The sequence below is a fragment of the Bufo gargarizans genome, chromosome 2 (genome assembly GCF_014858855.1).
Source record: "Bufo gargarizans isolate SCDJY-AF-19 chromosome 2, ASM1485885v1, whole genome shotgun sequence".
NCBI lineage: Eukaryota > Metazoa > Chordata > Amphibia > Anura > Bufonidae > Bufo > Bufo gargarizans.
The window spans coordinates 191,807,806-191,829,568 of NC_058081.1; the positions used below are offsets into that span (position 1 = coordinate 191,807,806).

At 44.0% G+C, this 21,763-nt stretch overlaps 1 protein-coding gene across 2 annotated transcripts in view; it reads left to right on the plus strand.

The window, feature by feature from the left end:
* Positions 1–21,763, plus strand: part of VPS13C (vacuolar protein sorting 13 homolog C) — a 355,707-nt gene that overhangs the window by 158,051 nt on the left and 175,893 nt on the right. For both annotated transcript variants that reach the window (XM_044279821.1, XM_044279822.1), the window contains exons 23-26: positions 8,973–9,108; positions 15,986–16,079; positions 21,191–21,351; positions 21,450–21,606. In XM_044279821.1, the coding sequence (XP_044135756.1) occupies positions 8,973–9,108; positions 15,986–16,079; positions 21,191–21,351; positions 21,450–21,606 (548 nt within the window). The remainder of the gene's footprint in view (positions 1–8,972; positions 9,109–15,985; positions 16,080–21,190; positions 21,352–21,449; positions 21,607–21,763) is intronic.

The following is a 21,763-nucleotide window of genomic DNA, read 5'->3' on the forward strand; positions in this document are numbered from 1 at the left end:
CCCTAACACTGTAGCGTGTTTTTCATTGGGGGAGCAGCCCCACCGCATGTGGACCGCAGCAAACGACTATCCCCAGCAAAAAATATTTTGCATACGGTGGAGGATGTCGGCGCGGTCCACATGCACCACAAAGGCATCCTACACAAAACGGAGCATTGTGCGGATGAAAATACAGTATAATCATAAATCACAGAAAAAATGCACCACACGGATATGCCACTGACTATACTGGCTAGTCATAAATGCAGATATTAAAAGCTGAGACTTTTGCCAATATATTCCTGTCAGGAAGATATCGGAGCCCCAAGCACCACGTCACGGTTCTCAGCATGGCAAGGGGTCCTACCACTACGCTACCTATGGTGTGAACAAGGTCTGAAGGTGATGTAATCCAGCTCACAGCCAAGCTTCCACACAACCGCCCAGCAGGACAACTAGTGCAATGTGAACAAAGCCAGACTGTAAGCCACACCCATATCAGACCATGTAATGGAGGCTACCAGGTGCAAAGAGTGTTTGAATGCCAGGTGAAGGCACATACACTACATGTAAAACAAGACAAAAACACAGAAATAGTGGCAAATTTGGGGGAGCTGCTCAACCCCTAACACTGTAGCGTGTTTTTCATTGGGGGAGCAGCCCCACCGCATGTGGACCGCAGCAAACGACTATCCCCAGCAAAAAATATTTTGCATACGGTGGAGGATGTCGGCGCGGTCCACATGCACCACAAAGGCATCCTACACAAAACGGAGCATTGTGCGGATGAAAATATAATCATAAATCACAGAAAAAATGCACCACACGGATATGCCACTGACTATACTGGCTAGTCATAAATGCAGATATTAAAAGCTGAGACTTTTGCCAATATATTCCTGTCAGGAAGATATCGGAGCCCCAAGCACCACGTCACGGTTCTCAGCATGGCAAGGGGTCCTACCACTACGCTACCTATGGTGTGAACAAGGTCTGAAGGTGATGTAATCCAGCTCACAGCCAAGCTTCCACACAACCGCCCAGCAGGACAACTAGTGCAATGTGAACAAAGCCAGACTGTAAGCCACACCCATATCAGACCATGTAATGGAGGCTACCAGGTGCAAAGAGTGTTTGAATGCCAGGTGAAGGCACATACACTACATGTAAAACAAGACAAAAACACAGAAATAGTGGCAAATTTGGGGGAGCTGCTCAACCCCTAACACTGTAGCGTGTTTTTCATTGGGGGAGCAGCCCCACCGCATGTGGACCGCAGCAAACGACTATCCCCAGCAAAAAATATTTTGCATACGGTGGAGGATGTCGGCGCGGTCCACATGCACCACAAAGGCATCCTACACAAAACGGAGCATTGTGCGGATGAAAATATAATCATAAATCACAGAAAAAATGCACCACACGGATATGCCACTGACTATACTGGCTAGTCATAAATGCAGATATTAAAAGCTGAGACTTTTGCCAATATATTCCTGTCAGGAAGATATCGGAGCCCCAAGCACCACGTCACGGTTCTCAGCATGGCAAGGGGTCCTACCACTACGCTACCTATGGTGTGAACAAGGTCTGAAGGTGATGTAATCCAGCTCACAGCCAAGCTTCCACACAACCGCCCAGCAGGACAACTAGTGCAATGTGAACAAAGCCAGACTGTAAGCCACACCCATATCAGACCATGTAATGGAGGCTACCAGGTGCAAAGAGTGTTTGAATGCCAGGTGAAGGCACATACACTACATGTAAAACAAGACAAAAACACAGAAATAGTGGCAAATTTGGGGGAGCTGCTCAACCCCTAACACTGTAGCGTGTTTTTCATTGGGGGAGCAGCCCCACCGCATGTGGACCGCAGCAAACGACTATCCCCAGCAAAAAATATTTTGCATACGGTGGAGGATGTCGGCGCGGTCCACATGCACCACAAAGGCATCCTACACAAAACGGAGCATTGTGCGGATGAAATAAGTATAATCATAAATCACAGAAAAAATGCACCACACGGATATGCCACTGACTATACTGGCTAGTCATAAATGCAGATATTAAAAGCTGAGACTTTTGCCAATATATTCCTGTCAGGAAGATATCGGAGCCCCAAGCACCACGTCACGGTTCTCAGCATGGCAAGGGGTCCTACCACTACGCTACCTATGGTGTGAACAAGGTCTGAAGGTGATGTAATCCAGCTCACAGCCAAGCTTCCACACAACCGCCCAGCAGGACAACTAGTGCAATGTGAACAAAGCCAGACTGTAAGCCACACCCATATCAGACCATGTAATGGAGGCTACCAGGTGCAAAGAGTGTTTGAATGCCAGGTGAAGGCACATACACTACATGTAAAACAAGACAAAAACACAGAAATAGTGGCAAATTTGGGGGAGCTGCTCAACCCCTAACACTGTAGCGTGTTTTTCATTGGGGGAGCAGCCCCACCGCATGTGGACCGCAGCAAACGACTATCCCCAGCAAAAAATATTTTGCATACGGTGGAGGATGTCGGCGCGGTCCACATGCACCACAAAGGCATCCTACACAAAACGGAGCATTGTGCGGATGAAAATATAATCATAAATCACAGAAAAAATGCACCACACGGATATGCCACTGACTATACTGGCTAGTCATAAATGCAGATATTAAAAGCTGAGACTTTTGCCAATATATTCCTGTCAGGAAGATATCGGAGCCCCAAGCACCACGTCACGGTTCTCAGCATGGCAAGGGGTCCTACCACTACGCTACCTATGGTGTGAACAAGGTCTGAAGGTGATGTAATCCAGCTCACAGCCAAGCTTCCACACAACCGCCCAGCAGGACAACTAGTGCAATGTGAACAAAGCCAGACTGTAAGCCACACCCATATCAGACCATGTAATGGAGGCTACCAGGTGCAAAGAGTGTTTGAATGCCAGGTGAAGGCACATACACTACATGTAAAACAAGACAAAAACACAGAAATAGTGGCAAATTTGGGGGAGCTGCTCAACCCCTAACACTGTAGCGTGTTTTTGATTGGGGGAGCAGCCCCACCGCATGTGGACCGCAGCAAACGACTATCCCCAGCAAAAAATATTTTGCATACGGTGGAGGATGTCGGCGCGGTCCACATGCACCACAAAGGCATCCTACACAAAACGGAGCATTGTGCGGATGAAAATATAATCATAAATCACAGAAAAAATGCACCACACGGATATGCCACTGACTATACTGGCTAGTCATAAATGCAGATATTAAAAGCTGAGACTTTTGCCAATATATTCCTGTCAGGAAGATATCGGAGCCCCAAGCACCACGTCACGGTTCTCAGCATGGCAAGGGGTCCTACCACTACGCTACCTATGGTGTGAACAAGGTCTGAAGGTGATGTAATCCAGCTCACAGCCAAGCTTCCACACAACCGCCCAGCAGGACAACTAGTGCAATGTGAACAAAGCCAGACTGTAAGCCACACCCATATCAGACCATGTAATGGAGGCTACCAGGTGCAAAGAGTGTTTGAATGCCAGGTGAAGGCACATACACTACATGTAAAACAAGACAAAAACACAGAAATAGTGGCAAATTTGGGGGAGCTGCTCAACCCCTAACACTGTAGCGTGTTTTTCATTGGGGGAGCAGCCCCACCGCATGTGGACCGCAGCAAACGACTATCCCCAGCAAAAAATATTTTGCATACGGTGGAGGATGTCGGCGCGGTCCACATGCACCACAAAGGCATCCTACACAAAACGGAGCATTGTGCGGATGAAAATACAGTATAATCATAAATCACAGAAAAAATGCACCACACGGATATGCCACTGACTATACTGGCTAGTCATAAATGCAGATATTAAAAGCTGAGACTTTTGCCAATATATTCCTGTCAGGAAGATATCGGAGCCCCAAGCACCACGTCACGGTTCTCAGCATGGCAAGGGGTCCTACCACTACGCTACCTATGGTGTGAACAAGGTCTGAAGGTGATGTAATCCAGCTCACAGCCAAGCTTCCACACAACCGCCCAGCAGGACAACTAGTGCAATGTGAACAAAGCCAGACTGTAAGCCACACCCATATCAGACCATGTAATGGAGGCTACCAGGTGCAAAGAGTGTTTGAATGCCAGGTGAAGGCACATACACTACATGTAAAACAAGACAAAAACACAGAAATAGTGGCAAATTTGGGGGAGGGGCTGCTCCCCCAATGAAAAACACGCTACAGTGTTAGGGGTTAAGCAGCTCCCCCAAATTTGCCACTATTTCTGTGTTTTTGTCTTGTTTTACATGTAGTGTATGTGCCTTCACCTGGCATTCAAACACTCTTTGCACCTGGTAGCCTCCATTACATGGTCTGATATGGGTGTGGCTTACAGTCTGGCTTTGTTCACATTGCACTAGTTGTCCTGCTGGGCGGTTGTGTGGAAGCTTGGCTGTGAGCTGGATTACATCACCTTCAGACCTTGTTCACACCATAGGTAGCGTAGTGGTAGGACCCCTTGCCATGCTGAGAACCGTGACGTGGTGCTTGGGGCTCCGATATCTTCCTGACAGGAATATATTGGCAAAAGTCTCAGCTTTTAATATCTGCATTTATGACTAGCCAGTATAGTCAGTGGCATATCCGTGTGGTGCATTTTTTCTGTGATTTATGATTATATTTTCATCCGCACAATGCTCCGTTTTGTGTAGGATGCCTTTGTGGTGCATGTGGACCGCGCCGACATCCTCCACCGTATGCAAAATATTTTTTGCTGGGGATAGTCGTTTGCTGCGGTCCACATGCGGTGGGGCTGCTCCCCCAATGAAAAACACGCTACAGTGTTAGGGGTTGAGCAGCTCCCCCAAATTTGCCACTATTTCTGTGTTTGTTTAGACAAATAATAATAATACAACCCAGCCTTCCCCCTGCCCCCCATGATCCACCATTCTCAAGAAGCCGATCTCTCTCTATAGACCATCCCTCCCCCTATCCTGTTCCTGCCACCACCATAGAAATTAAACAGAAGAAGAAAACACCGCAAATCAGAAATTATTCCAATCCAGCCAGTCTGTGGCAAGGGCTGGAGTATAAAAAAGAGTTACTTCATTAAAAATGATCCGCAGTTTAGCTGGATAAAGAAAGGAGTACTTAATGTCCTTGGCCTGTAGACTCTTTATTTTTTTTACAGCCAAAAAACTGTCTCTTTTTTCTTGGATCTTTTTCAAGAAATCGAGAAAAAAGGCCAGTTTGCATTATAAACAACTCTCTGGCCCTCTTAAAGGGGTTATCCCATCATAATGATCACTGTTAAATCTGTTAATGATTTGACAGTGATCGTTTTTGTAAATATACTTTATTAACAAATTCCCACCGATTAGGATAAAATTCACCCCCACTTACCTTATTGTTGTGACTGGGTCTCCCCTGGTTACGACCACCGGTCTTCTCCAAAATCCCAATGGTCGCGCTTGCCCAGAAGACTCCTTCTTTTCTCCCGGCCGGTCCGCTCGCTGTCCTGAACGCGCATGCGCGACGGTGACTTCTTCCCGGCCAGAATAGTACAGAGCTGCGTACAAGTCACCATTGCGCATGCGCGGCGTGCGCGTTCAGTCCAGCGTGCGGCACGGCCGGGAGAAGACTTCAATCAAGATGAAGCCCGCCCCCAGCCAGAATCCAGGAAGTGAACGCGCGGTGGCAGCAGGTAAGTTTAAAAACGCAAAGTGGGATAACCCCTTTAAGAATCATGTCTCTGTCCCGGGAAACAAGAATCTTGGCCAGAAGAACCTCAGGTGGCATTCCGGGATTTGGATTACCCCCGGGGATTCGATGGACCCTCTCTAAGGAACAAATAGACTGAATAGTTCCAACAGGATTTTTTTTCCTCTGTTCCCTCGGGAAGCCCTAATATTTAAACATTAGATCGCCTCAACCTATCTTCCAGGGCCATAACTTTTTTTTTTTTTTTTTTTTGGGCAGATTATTATAGTCAGTTTTCAAGATGGCAGTGTCAAATGTTATTTCTTTTAATTGCTGATCCAGGGAGCCAACAGATTTTTCTATGACCTTAATTCTATCTCGTATCTTAGTTATGTCAACTCTTATTAAGGAGACATCCGATTGGACTACCCCCAACTTCCAGGCAACATCTTGTATCACCTTTCCATTGTTTTTGACCGTGACTAAGATCTCTTCTAATGTAGAGGGACCCACCAAAGAAATGTCGCCTTCTTGCACCCTCTCCCAATCTCCATCCTGTAGATGGGTGTCTGTGAGCTCCTCCGGTGGAAGCCAAGCATTATTCTTTTTAGATGTTACATCATGCTTTCCTTTTTGTCCTGTTCTTATATTTACATTTGGTGATTTCAAGAACTGCAACATTTTTGAGGACTCTGCAAGTCTGACTGATTTTAGAGGTGTCTATTGACCGCCTATTTTTCTTGGGGCCCATTTTCTTCCTATATTTAATTTTAATATTTTTTCTCCTTTTTCTTGTCTCATTGTCCTTTCTCTCTCTCTCTCTCTCACACCTCTCCGTCTCTTCTCTTTCCCCTCTGGTTATTTAAATTCCAAGTAGTTCGTAAATAGCAGGAATAGAACATCAAAGATGAGCAGGAGAACAACAATAATAATCTGAGGGCAAAAAAAAAAACTAAGTATGGATAGGTCTCGCCAGTGTGGAAAAATCTGGATTAAGACGAGGGGGCCTCAGAATTTTCCCACAGCTTCTTTCCAGGGTCAAAAGGGGAGGGGGAGAGAGTGGGTCGGCAAGCAGTGCAAAGCTGATCGAGCCAAAGCCGGGGCAATAAGACAGCCAAGATCCACACACTAGGTGTCTGACTAACCTCCACCAGGCCCCTAGTCAAGCCACATGTGGAGGAAAAATTCAGCGGAGGAGGAGTGCCAAAAGGAGAGGCAGTCACCGGGCATGCAGGAGGAAGGAGAGACTGAGGTGGAATCAGAGAGATACACAATGGTCCAGAGCTATTTGGAGCATCTTCTCCTTGTCCAAACACCATTACAGGCCAACGGGGGTCCCGATGCACGTCCTGGGGATGCGATCCAGCAGAGGAGCGGGTGTGTGCGCGGCGACAGAAATCATGGGAGGCAGGTCAGGGGAAAGAGGTGGGCGCGACGTCACGTCATTACGTCCATCCATGTTCGTCAGCATTCAGAGAACTGCCCATTTTTAATTAAATTTATATATTTTTTTTTCTTACGCCATTTGCCATATGGGATAAATATTATATTTTAATAGTAGAGGCATTTTTGGACCCGATGATGCCTGTTTTTTTTTTTTTTTTTTTTTTAAATATTTTTCTTATTTTTTATATTAAAGGGACTCTGTCACCAGTTTCTAACCCCCCCTTTTATAACTATTGTTCTCTCCATGGTCCCCTTCTCATTACAAAGCTGTTGTTATAAGTTAAATCCGCCGTGTAGTTTTCATAAAAATCGCTTTTATCTAACCTGTCAATCTTCAGGATAAGGTGCCCAGGGCGTTTCTGATGGTCTGAATCTGCTGCTCTTCGCCGCTGCCGTTGGTGCCCAGCTCCTCCCATGATCCTTTCAGCGCCACCTCGATGTAATGCAATCCGCCTCCGGCTCTCCTCAGTGCCCCCTCCTCCTTTGCAAAGATCTCGCGCGTGCGCACAGGCCTGTGCCTGATGCGCCCGTGCGGACGTTTAGATTCTGCCTCGTTGAGCGAAGTGCGCACGCGCGAACATGCGCGCGAATGCGCGCGAATATGCGCGAACGCGCGCGAATGCGCACTTCGCTCCACGAGGCAGAATCTAAACGGGCGCATCAGGCACAGGCCTGTGCGCACGCGCGAGATCTTTGCAAAGGAGGAGGGGGCACTGAGGAGAGCCGGAGGCGGATTGCATTACATCGAGGTGGCGCTGAAAGGATCATGGGAGGACCTGGGCACCAACGGCGGCGGCGAAGAGCGGCAGATTCAGACCATCAGAAACGCCCTGGGCACCTTATCCTGAAGATTGACAGGTTAGATAAAAGCGATTTTTATGAAAACTACACGGCGGATTTAACTTATAACAACAGCTTTGTAATGAGAAGGGGACCATGGAGAGAACCATAGTTATAAAAGGGGGGGTTAGAAACTGGTGACAGAGTCCCTTTAAAAACTTTTTAAACTTCTTTTTTTTTTTTTTCTTTTTCTTTTTTTTTAAGTCACCCTGGGTGACTAACTAGCGAGCATCAGTATTTATCTCGGCCGGGGAGTGTTGTTACAGATGCAGGAGGGAGCATCTAAATCGGTCAGATGTTGTGGTCAGATTTGACCACAGAATCTGAGGGCTTAAATTATGTGATTGGCTGATTGCATACATTTGCCCCAGGCTTTTACTGTTTGAAACAGCAGAAATTCTTCTGCCGTACATATACGCCAAGGGGTTGTTAAGTCTGAGAGCAAAATTTTAAATACATTTATATTAGAAAATTGTATAACTTCCTATTCTCTAAACAAATATAATCTAACTGGATTGCCTCTTTAACCTTGAGTCTTACTGCCGTCCTGTGATCTTTTAAATCTGGTACACTGCGTACCGGAGTGCATTTATTTAATTCATAGTTGTTGTTTTTTTAACAAAGACAGCCCCCTAAAATGAAGATGGAATGGTAATCAACCACAAATTTAGCTTCTCTCACTTTCTACAATCCGCTTTTATCAGTGAGGGAGGCCATTTCTGGTCCAGGAGAAATGTAGCATTACTTAAAGGTCATTAAAATGAGTGTTTATTCCAGCCCATAGAGGTTTAACCCGAGTGGGGGGATAGAACATACGGAAGGGGGTTATCTTTAATAAATACAATGAAGGAATGACTATACCTTGGAATTTCTTTTCAGAAACTTGTAATTTAACTAGTTTACGTTTTGCACCAAATTTTTATTTTTTGTTGATGCAGCGGTTCTTCCGCATGGTCTTAGAGGGAGACGTGTGTCTGTTACTAGAGTTTGCTAAAGCTCATTTGCTTTGACTGTAGGTTTAAGGTGTTCGGAGAGTTGCCATTGCTGCGTATGAAGATCTCGGACTATAAAATCCAAGGTGTGTTTGAACTGGTTAACAGTATTCCGCTTCCCCAGTCTCCGACTACTACCCCAACTACAAAGGAGAAAAAGGTAAGTCCATTCACTGTTCTCTAGACATGCTCTTGTGTCAGTGTTTGTATCATTTGTGAAAACTGGACCATTCAGACAGTCTATTTTTCCCAGGGTTTATTGGGACACACACAGCAAAATGGTACAGGCTTGCTTCCGTAATCAAAATAACAGTTCATGGAAATAATAAAGAAACAGTGATAGACTTCTCACCATCTTGTAGGTTTTCACCTAGAGATTTCACTCTGCAAAGTGGTCCATAGGTTTTTCTCTCACACCAACACACACCCACTGCTCTCTGGCAGCTTGTCTCTAAATTAGTTTTTCTTTCACCTCTTTGAGGTAGGAATACCCGGATGGACTATGGGAGTGACCTATCCATCCAAACTCTTCAGTCACTCAACCCTGGACCCAAACTCCAGCTACCACAAACTCTGTGATCTAACATCATTGGTCATAACTTACCTCTTGGATTTACATCACTGAGAGTAGCAGCCTCAGTGATACATACCTGCCATCTATGACTTCACCCATTGAATGTTTACATATCACCCCCACCCCTCTCTGCCCAAAGCCGGAGGGCTTGGCACCTCCCGCAACAAGACAGTGGTCTCTTGACAGGGCATCTGCATTGATATGCAATTTACCTGGCCTGTGTTCTACCACATAATCAAAATCCTGTAATGCCAGGAACCACCTTGTTACCCTAGCATTATTTCCCTTGTTTTGACTCATCCACTTCAATGGGGCTTGATCTGAGACCAGTCTGACCTTTCTGTCCAGCAGGTAATACCTTAGGGATTCTAGGGCCCATTTTATTGCCAGACACTCTCGTTCCACAATAGAGTAACTTCTCTCACAGGAGTTCAGTTTTCTACTTATACATGACAGGATGCTCTTCTCCATCAACTTCCTGGGACATAACAGCCCCTAGTCCCACCTCTGATGCATCTGTCTGCACTATAAATTGTTTAGAAAAAAATGGTGCTATCAGCACTGGTTGTCTACACAAGACTGATTTCAGTTCCACAAATGCCTTTTCTGCCTCAGGGCACCACCGAACCATTACCGACTTTTTCCCTTTTGTAGTCCGTCAAAGGGGCTGCAATAACGGCAAAGTTGGGCAAAAATCGACGGTTATACCCCACTATACCTAAGAAAGCCCTCACTTGCTTTTTTGTAAGAGGCCAATTGGCTTTGGGTTTAATCATGCCTCTTCCCACAATGTAGCCCAAGTATTTAGCCTGCTCCATACCTATGGCACACTTCTCTGGATTGGCTGTAAACCCCGCTTTTGAGGGAGTCTAGGACAGCCTGGGCTTTACTTATCATGGCTCGCCCAATCCAGGCTATAGATGACAATGTTGTCTAAGTAGGCGGCTGCATATTCTCTATTCTCGAGCAATAGATTTAGCGGAGGAGTTTCATAACGGCACTGACTCTGGGTATCTGGTAGTATAAGGCAAGGTCTAAACGACGACATTTGTAGCGCAACATTTTGTTGCACCAATATCGCGCAACAATTTTTATAATGGCAGTCTATGGTGTTGCACTGCAACATACTGCGACGCAACAGTCGCAGAAAATCCATTCGAGATGGATTTTTCTGCGACTGTTGCGTCGCAGTTGCAGCATGTTGCATGTTGCAGTGCAACACCATAGACTGCCATTATAAAAATTGTTGCTCGACATTGGTGCAACAAAATGTTGCGCTACAAATGTTGCAGTGTAGTTGTGCCCTATCTGTCGCGCAACTTATTGTTGCGCTACAAATGTCGTTGTGTAGACCTAGCCTAATAGAGTACTACTAAAATATACTGGTGTCTCCTAGACGATTTGTCTAATGGTTCCACTAAGTCCATGGCGATCCGTTCAAATGGTACCTCAATAATGGGAAGGGGCAGTAAAGGACTTTTAAAATGGGACACCGGGGCCTTAAAGGGGTATTCTCTTCTTAATGATCACTGTTAAATCTGTCAATGATTTCACAGTGATCATTTTTCTAAATACATTTTATTACCCAATTCCCACCCTTTTTTAGAAAATAAGTCCCCTCTTACCTGATGTCTTTGGTCTCCCCTGGTTACGGCCACCTCTCCTGTCGAATCCTGCCGGGCCGCGCTTGCGCAGAAGACTGAAGATTCTTTCCCGGGCGGGCAATATCCTGAACGCGCAGCAGCCACGCATGCGCCATGATGACTTCTTCATGGCAAGTATAGTACAGAGCCGCGAACGCGCACACCGGCTCTGTACTACACAGGCCAGGAATAAGTCATCATGGCGCATGCGCGGCGGCGTGCGCGTTCAGGATATTGCGCAGCCCGGCGAAAATCTTCAGTCTTCTGCGCAAGCGTGGCCCGGCCGGGAGAAGAATCCAGGAAGTGAACGTCGTGCTCAAGGAAGGTAAGTATGTAAAGAGAAGATTAGAAAACCTCTTTAAACTGGCATGTAGGGCAGGATTTACAGTACTCATCTATTTCCTTATAACACCTTGGCCAATAAAACCTCTGAAATATCTACTCCCGGGTTTTGTCTGTACCTAAGTGACCCCCCCCCCCAAATACATGAGAATGAGCCAAGTTCAGCACCATTTTTCTATAGGGCCCTGGAACCACTAATTGTTCTATCACCTCATTGTGAGCTTTGGCAACCCGATATAAGAGATTGTTGTGCATTTCAAAATGTGGATACCTGTGGTCAGCACCCGGCTCTTGGGAAACACCAATTATAATAGTTACATTTGCTAGGGCACCTTTTAGAGTGGGGTCTTGCAACTGGGCCGTCCCAAAATTACCTTGCTGGATATCCAGAACGGGTATGGTGTGCTCAGACTCTCCTGTCTCACTCTCATCTCCTACCAAAACAGATAGCGGAAACTACCCAACTACCTCTCTGGGTTCACTGTGCATGCCCTGGTTTTCGGTTGCATCAACAGGAGACGCATCAAAACAATGGTAGATAGTGCCCTTTTATCATTGCATGCACTAAATCCTTCACCACACCAACCTCATGTGACGCTGTCCCACATTCAGTGGTTATGTGACTTGAGAAACGGGATAGTCTTTAACATCCCCATGTACACACATCACCCCCATGACCCGTCGAGGGGTCAGCAGCACAGGGGAAATATTCTCTCTGAGAAGCATCAACAGGCTTTCGGAGTCTAGTAGTGCAGTCAGGGGGCTACTATTGACAGTCACCTGACACATCTGAGGCCCTGTCGTATGGTATGGCACTGCAGGCGAGATGTGCAAACCGTTGTGCCATATCACATTCCATAAGGTCAGTCGTCACGGGACATTGAGCGGCAATGTGCCCTGGGTTGTGGCACCTCCAACAAATTAGCTGGCGGGGTTGGACTCTAAAACCAGTTTCTAGGGATTCTCTTTTCTTGCCAATTGGCACTTGCCCCTGCTTTCCCCCAGGTTTAAACCACCTCTTACTGGGCTCCACATAGCCCCTGGGTAACCGGGCGCTGCCTTTACTTTCTCTGCACCAGCAAGGAGGTTCTCCGCTGTGGTATACCTCTCCACAATGTTTACAGATGGTCCACATTCTGGGGATCTCCTTGGGCAACCGAATGCTGTACTGGCACCGGAAGAGTGAAGATTTCAATCCATCACCACTTTTTCCATCATCTGCTCTGGGGAAGACGACTCTGGTTGCAACCACGTACCAAGTGGAATAGGTCAAACATCTGTGACCTTGGCGGCTTGTCCTTGCAAAAAGTCCATTGTTGTACCCGCTGGGCCTTGAGTGCAGGACTGACTCCAAGGCGAGCAAGTATTTCCGCTTTTAGTTTGTGGTAGTCCCTGGAATCCTGCAAGGTGAGGTCATAGTAAGCCTTCTGCGGCTCTCCAGTCAAATATGGAGCCAGCACCTCAGCCCACTGATCTACAGGCAGCTTTTCTCTGTCCGCAATACGCTCAAAGTTAAATAAGCTTCCACATCATCCTCGGTTGTCATTCTTTGTAAGGCAGTCTGCATATTGTTTTTGCACACTAGCACCAGAACCTTGCCCAGCCACATGCACAACTTGTTGTGCTGTTGCAGCGTCTCTGAGGGCTGCAATTTGTTCTGTCAGTAGGCGGTTAGTCTCTTGTTGCTTTGCATTAGCCATTAAGCCTGTAAAGCCTCTGCATGAGCTCTTTGCTGCTGCTCCAATGCCTGTCACTGCTGCAGATTGCTCTACACTATCTGTTTGATGAGCTCCTCCTTTACTACAGACTCTTGTTTCTATTCTGCTGCTGCTTTAACCCAGGACATTCACCACGAACAGGTATTCATGCAGTTGCTCCTAGAAACCAAACTTGCCCGCATCTTCCACCATATGTGAAAACTGGACCATTCAGACAGTCTTTTTCCTAGGGTTTATTGGGGGACACACAGCAAAACGGTACAGGCTTGCCTCCTTAATCAAAATAACAGTTCATGGAAATAATGTACACAGTGATTCAATCTTCTCACCAGCTTGTAGGTCTTCACCTAGAAATTCCACTCTGCAAAGTGGCCTTGTCCATGGGTCTTTGTCTCAGACCAACACACACCAACTGCTCTCTGGCAGCTTGTCTTTTAATTAGTTTTTCTTTCACCTGTTTGAGGTGGTAACACCTGAGATGGGGTATGGGAGTGACCTTCCAACCCAAACTCTTCAGTCACTCCTAAATCCCGGACCCAAACTCTGTGATCTAACATCACTGGTCATAACTTACCTCCGGGATTTATATCACTGAGAGTAGTAGTCTCAGTGATACATACCTGCCATCTATGACTTTACCCATTGTTTACACATTTTACAGTTATTTCTTCCTTTTTTTTAATGCAATGTAACAGGAGGTGTGAAAGCAATGTCAGGATTACAGCTGCAGCACTGTCGTGCTTATCTGTGTGAATAGGCTTACATGTAGCATTTTAGGCATCAAAGGGTTATCGAGGAGAAATATGAGGAAGGCTGAATTAGGAGATTCTGGATACGATTAGTGCAGACCTCATGTATACTCTGTAAAAGGTATAGCGTTATTTATGAAAGAAAAGAAAAATGTACAGAACTGTGTAGTTTTGCATATTTTTCATTAGTGGTTTCATCTTTTGTTTCAAAGATATTGCAGTTTGAACCCATTTGTTCCATGCTGCACACTGTAAAAACTGCAGAAGTGGAGACGGCGTGTACTGTATGTTCTGTACTGCCCAATAGGCTCCTATACTGAATATGGAATTCATTCCTCCTGAAGTGACTAACCACAATTGATTTGTCATGAAAAATATCAATCTTTATCAAGCCCATAAAAATATCAAAAAAACTGATAACAATGTAGAGTGCTTTTAAAATATTCACAGCAAAATTGCAGTTATAGTAAGTGTGGTAAGTATAAAAAAATAATAATTTAAACTACTTTAACAATGTCGCCATTGATCTTCTATGTAAATATTTCCCAGTAAGTGAGACAAATGGTACACATAAAAATGTGGTGCCAATAAACGCCTCCACCTCGGACCCAATGTGTGTTTTGCACCACAGATCAGGCCACCTTGTTTAATTGCCCTCTGGTCCAGTTCTGATGCTGATTTGTCCATTGTAGGCTCTTTTGGTGGTGGACATGACTGGTCTTTGAAGCAGCCCCACACACAGCAAGCTGCAATGCATTGTGTTCTGACAGCTTTTTCAGCAATATGTGCTGCATTAGCTTTTCTGTGAAATAGGACCAAACATGCTAGCTTCACTATCCGTGAGCTTTGGGTGTCCATAACCCTGTCAGCGGTTCACCATTTCCTCGGACCACTGCGTACACCCCACAGGACCCATTTTGAAGATGCTCTGACCCAGTTGTCTAGCCATCACAATATGACCCTTGCACAAATTCCTTCACTTGCCCATTTTCTGCATTCTAACACATCACTTTCAAGAACGGACTATTCACTTGTTACCTAGTGTATATCCCACCTTAGGTGCCATTTCACAAGATTTTCCACTTCATCTGTGTGTTTAATGTTATGGCTGATCATTGTGTATGACTGCTCCACATTATTACTTTTAATCATTAAGTATATCAATAATTAGCAAAATAACAATAATAGGAGGGCCAGGAAGTAGAGACCAGTGGGGGAAAGTGAGAAACGTCTGAGATGGAGCAGTGGAGGATCAGAAGTGACCTCATTGGATAAGCAATCATAATAATAGATCTACATTCTATTTTATTTTATTTTTTAACTAAAGATCAAAAGTCAAGTTAAAAGGTATTTATGCCACGTGTGAGGTTTCTTTATATTTTTTTGTTTAGTTTCCAAGTTTTTTTTTAAACATTTGGCCACTGCTAGAAATTGTGCTAAAGTAGTAAAAGAGGCTGTGCACCTCCCTCAGTCCATCCCCTGCTTCTTCCAGCATTGCGCTCCTTTCCTCCCCGCTGGTCCTTTTTACATAGCTCCAGCAGTTACATGGCCATGTGACTATTGCAGCAAATCACTGGCCACAGTGGCATATGGGACAAGGCCCCCAAAAGGTCAGGTATGCCATTCTCTGGGCTTTTCTACCTTCCAGTGGCCCCCCTTTTCCATGGATACGGTTTCCAGGAGTGAGATTTTCAGGGAGTTTCTTAAATGTGTAGACTGTTTGGATCACATACTGTTATGTATATTGGCGGTGCCATTACTTTTGTCACTTCCATGTAGATGCCTTCTTACTGTCAGCATACAGAAACAAACTAGTTTGCATTTAGTTGAAATTTACTTCTGATCATGTCCATCTGACACATGCTTTATTACAAAAGAGACTTGTGATAGAGTAGTCTTGTGGATTAGTATGGGCATATAGTGCCCTGCTAATTTTAGTCCTTGGGAACTGATGAAACGGCAGCTTTGTATGAAGTAAAAAATGTATATTCCTTCTGTTCAAATTTTTCAGATTCCACTTGTCCCAATTTTGACTACGAGACAAGAAAAACTCTTTAAAAGAGATATTGAGAAGTCATTATTCTTGGAGGAAGGATCATCATCTGGTGAGTGGAATACATTGTCCATTCACGTTATAACACATGCTGGGCTACATTAGAGCTGCATTTTTCTAACTTCTTCATGAAAATTGGTTAAAGATTTGGTGGTTCAGTGGTATCTGACGTTCTATTGATGTTTGTATGTATCTGTAGACATCTGTACATATCGCATGGTCATCCAACTCCTAACGGAATTTTGTTTTAATTTTAAGGCAGTTTTCCGGTACTTACATATCCATGGCCTGTCTATGGGTAATAAATATCAGAATGTTGGGGGTCGGCGCTGCCACCAATCAGCTGTTTTGAGCAGCCAACATTGCTGGAAACTGGATAGTGGACGGAAGCAGAATGTGCTGTGTACTACAGCACAGCTCCTATTGAATGGAAGCTGAACATGTGTACGGCAGTGCCTGAAACTACACAGTGGACAGTCTTACATCCATTGCATAGTTTCCAATGCCAGCGGCTTTCTTTAACAGCTGATCAGTGGGACGCCGTGTGTTGTATCACCACCAATTATTATATTGCGGACCTATTCCTTTAATACGAGACAGGCAATGATCTAATTTTAAATATAATTTCTCCAAAATATTCAGTGAAGTTCATTGTAATTTTTTTTTTTTCCAGCAAACAATAGTGTATGCAAAGATAATAAACTTTGTAATGTATCTTAAAATTAAATATTTTTATAAATGAAATAGAGAACCCCTCTTTTTCCACTTGTACACTGCACCTTCCCCCTATACTTTGGTTATTCACTGTAAGAAGCTCTGCATTAACTTAAAAAGGGCATCAACTAACTTAGACATGAAGGTCATCAGAGCTTCTCACTGAAGGACTTTTCACAGAACAGCATAGAGACTGAGGAGAAAGATGGTGGTGGGGAGCGTGTCTACACACACTCGCTTGTGTCCAGTGGCGTACATAGAGAAGTAAGGGCCCAATAGCAAGGATCAAACCAGGCCACCCACACAGGACAGAAGGGTTTCCCTTGGGCCATTTTTTCCACTGCTTTATTTGCTAAAAGTTGTTCCTTTAGAGAAGGGGTGGCCAACCTGCGGCTCTCTAGCTGTTGTAAAACTACAATTCCCACCATGCCCTGCTGTAGGCTGTCTGGGCATGCTGGGAGTTTTGCAACAACTGGAGAGCCGCAGGTTGGCCATCCCTGCTTTAGAGGGTAGAGTCCTGACCAAGTTTTCAATTCTAATAGAAAAGGAGATAATCCCAACTAAGACTGGGCCCCATAGCAGGCGCATGGTCTGCCGCTATGGTAGTTACGCCCCTGCTTGTGTCCCTTCTGGAGGAGAGCTATTTTGCCTGCTGAACATGTCATTTTCTAGTAAGTAGTAGGTAGACTACCTCACTTCAGTACTTTAAGATAAGTAGGGTCATTCATTTGTGGTTTGGGTCACAGTACTGTCCTGTGAAAATCAGGACTGTTGTCAAGCATAGTAGATAGGTTTGTCAGTTCTGCTTTCTCTTGAGTGATCAGATGGTTGATCTTAATATAGAAGCTGGGAGAACATGGGGAGCTCACCGAGGCTACTGATCAGAATCATCGGCTAGTTTATTAGGTGGTGGCATAGAGCTGTGGGGGATAGGGTGCAATGCCCCTGAATGTGGGAGAACATGTAGCAGCTAGTGCCTCCCCCCTTCATTGAAGCTCGGCTCAGATAAAAACTAACAATTGTAGATGGAGCTTACTGAGGGGAGCATTATAATGCATTTTATGGTTAAGTTGATAGTGTGGTTAGAAATACAACAAATAATCCATACACCCGGCGACTTATCCTGCAACTTCTTCTGGATTGAGAGGTAGCTTCAAATGAACGAAGGCCTGTTCTTTCACACTAGCGAGTTTTCCATACGGATGTGATGTGTGTTGCTGACTGGCAGCATCCGGATTGATTCCTGACCCATTGATTTCAGTAGATTTGTATACATGGGCATAGTTTTCAGGCATCATATCTACGTTCAGGGAAAATCGCAGCATGTTCTATATTGTGTGTTTTCACGCAGCTCAGGCTCCATAAAGGTAAATGGGGTTTGTGTGAAAAAAAAAAAGGCATCCAGATGTGTCTTTCACTGATGACTGCTAGATGCTGAGTGTTATTCTTTAGTTTTTCTTCAAGAGCTTGAAAAACAGATAAAAAATTGCATGCTTGAAAAACTGAAACTTCGAACGCAATCGCAGACAAAACTGATTAAACTTGTGTGCAAAACTATCATTTTTTCCCTCCCTGAACAAAGTCAATCTGTATTGCTCGTGTGAAATAAGCCTAAAAGTCCTTTTCTAACAAGAAAGAAAGAGCTGGATTAATGTCTTAGCAATGTGGGCTGTAAACCGAACTAATCTCATTGCTCAGTTTACATGAGATGACTCAGTCTTTTATTGTCTCATTTATCCCTAACAAGAAAGATGAAAAGCTTCCAATCCTCCCAACAGCTTTTGAAAACATAGAAAATCTTGCTTACAGAAGTGTACAGTGATCCCTCAAGATACAATGGCCTCAGAATACAATATTTTCAACATACAATGGTCTTCTCTGACCCATCGTAAGTTGAAACCAGACTCAACATACAATGTCTCAGAAACAGATCCAACCAATCAAGGCCACTTCTCTGGTAAATAGCTGTATACATTGTTAGTTAGCAGCTATTCCTGACTGTTATGTCTGTGAAGGTTCTCATTTATCCAGGTCATGGTATATCTGTAAAGAATAAATCAAGGCAACTGGACTTACTGTAGATTTCTTGAAAACGTTTCACTCGTTCTTCCAACGAGCTTTCTCAATTCTGAGTGATTGTACAAGAATTCTATGGGAATAAATATGTAACTGAATCAACATCTGGTAATTATACCCAGCATTGGGTCAGAGGTCATTTTACCCAGCATGGGGTCAAAGGTGTTGATTCCATTATCCTAATTGGAGTCAGTAGGTAAAATGACCTCCCAGAGAATTCTTGTACAGTCACTCAGAATTGAGAAAGCTCGTTGGAAGAACGAGTGAAACATTTTCAAGAAATCTACAATAAGTCCAGTTGCCTTGATTTATTCTTTACAGATATACTGACTGTTATATGTAAGGACTTGTTTTATCTGTCTTAGTTATCTGCTTATTTTTCTAAAATCTTAATTTTCTCTTATTTTTGGGGCTTTGAAACCGATGACTCAACTTACAATGGTTTCAACATACAATGGTCGTCCTGGAACCAATTAATATTGTATCTTGAGGGAGCACTGTATACAAATTTTCTTTGATTAGTCTAAAGAGCTGTTCATTTTTGGCTTTTTTTTTTAAACCATGTTGTCTGGAAATTCAACTGAGACTTGCTATGTAGCAAATGTTTATAGGGTCAGGTGAAAGGGACAAGAATGATAAATCTATCGAGGCAGATTTACAATTGAAAATCCCCTTATTATTTTCACGTAGTTTGGTAATGCTTGAGATCTACGGTACTACTAGATAGTACCAGTACACAAAGATAAGGCTTTGTATGCATCTCCCCTGCCACTCCAGTCTCTTGACACTTCCTTGACGGCTAACTACCATTCATTGCCGAATGGAAAGCTAGGTAGTGTCCTGAGTGTTGCTGATAAATCCCCCACCAACTAGCCAATAACCCAAGGGCACTGCCTCTCGAAAGGTTTTTTTTATAAACTTTCAGTTTTGTATAGTATAAGCATAGAGCCCTACTTGTGTAACTCTAGCATAGATAAGTGACACGAGAAAACAAGTTATACCTCCACAAGGCGACCTTACTATATGGTAAGAATCTTGTAGTTTCCCTCCTTTACTCAAGCAGCAGTTACTAGATCATGTGCTACTAACTTTAGTGTTGTCCTCAAGAGTAATAATTACATCCAGGTCCTTTGCCAAAACACAGAAAATGTACTCTCATCTTGGGTTATAGGATGTGTATTGGATTGAAGAGTTACTGTTGTAAGTGCATAAAGTGCAGTGATTATCAAAATAGGTCAAGCTGTTGGTGCATGGCAGTCATGGCTAACCTCCAGCACTCCAGCTGTGGTGAAACTACATCTCCCAGCATGCTCCATTCATTTCTGAGGAGTTCTGAGAACAGCCAAGCAAGTGTCCATCTTGATAGTCGTAGTTTTACCACAGCTGGAGTGCCGGAAGTTGGCCATCACAGGTATATGGCATAGTAGCAAAGTTTGCTAAGGATTTCCACAGACCAACCAAGAATGGATGCTGAGACTAAAGAACATCCGTGTGATGTAAAGCAGTGACAAACTTCAGAATCCCAAATTTAAAGAATTACCAATACAGTGTCCTGGAAAATTCCATCACATGGGTGGCATGGTGACATAGTGGTGAGCACTTTTGCCCTACATCACTAGGGTCCTGTCTCTTTGAATGTAAGCCAAGGTAAAGGGTTGTATTAGACCTGCTGATGGTCGGTCAGATTATCGCTAATGAGCATTCGTTGTGCTACGTCCTTGTTAACTTGCTGGCCATAGACATGCAATAGCTAAGGCTACACTGTGACTGGACGCAAATGTAGCAGTGCATCACAACTAGTGAAAGTAAATGAGGTTGTGTTGTGTCCAGTAGGTTACTCAACCCTATGACCGCAAGAGATTTAAAAGGTTTGGATTTTTTGAGACTGGCAGGACTGGCAACTTGTGGGTTGCAAGCTTATCGTATTTATTTTCACCAGTTGTGATGCAGGCAGCTGTTCACTGTGATGTGAAAAAGGGGTCCAAGAGGATCAGTCACACTTTTAAGCCCTCATATTGTTACTAAGAACACATTACCTCTTGCACTAAAGTTTTTGCCAGATTCTACACTGGCGTTTTGTCCACCAGTGTTTTATCACTTCAATTCTTTCTGGAGAAGCACTGAAAACATACTGTTGTGAATCCTATGTAAAGAAATGGTGATATGTTGTAAGTGGTTGACGTTTGAGACATCTCTGTATGTAAGAACACTGGCACAGAATTTTATTTATCGTTTACCACATATACATTTATTTACAGTAAGGGACGAATGTTTTTGGCTGGCATTATGTTATTAGTGGAGCATTTTTTGGTTCAGTGGTGCATTTTGTGAAACCCTTAGAAACTGGAAAACTGATTGCTTTCTCGTTTCTAGGCTCTGATGATGAATTCTTCGATACAACAGATGGTGGTTCGTCCCCAGTGAAAACTAAATCCATCCAGAAACGTACTTCAGAAACTGACAAACCCACTCCAGCTGAAGAAACCAGTCTTGAGGAACTCACTGATCTTCAGCTCAAGTTTGAAATAAAAGAAGTAGGTATAGAACAGAATCTGATATTGTTCATATGTCTTTCCTTCATTTATAGAGCAAGTGCTCACAGTTTTATGTAACTGAATCTTGTACCAACCAGGTAACAGTAGAACTGACTAAGCAGCAGGAGACCCAGGAGACTACAATCCTCCTCTTCAGTATACTTCAACTGGGAACTGAAGCCTGTGTTAAGACCTATGACCTTAGCGTTGTGTCGTACCTAAAGAAGATAACATTAGACTACTATGATGTTTCCGGTAAACTGCATAAATTGTCATTGTATTCTTACTACTATGCCTTATTCTTGGCTGAGGTTGTGTCTTATACTTCTAGAAAATGTGAAGAATTCATTTTACAATTACATTTTTCTCAACTATTAGCAGTTTTATCAAGCTAAATGGCCACATGTGGCTG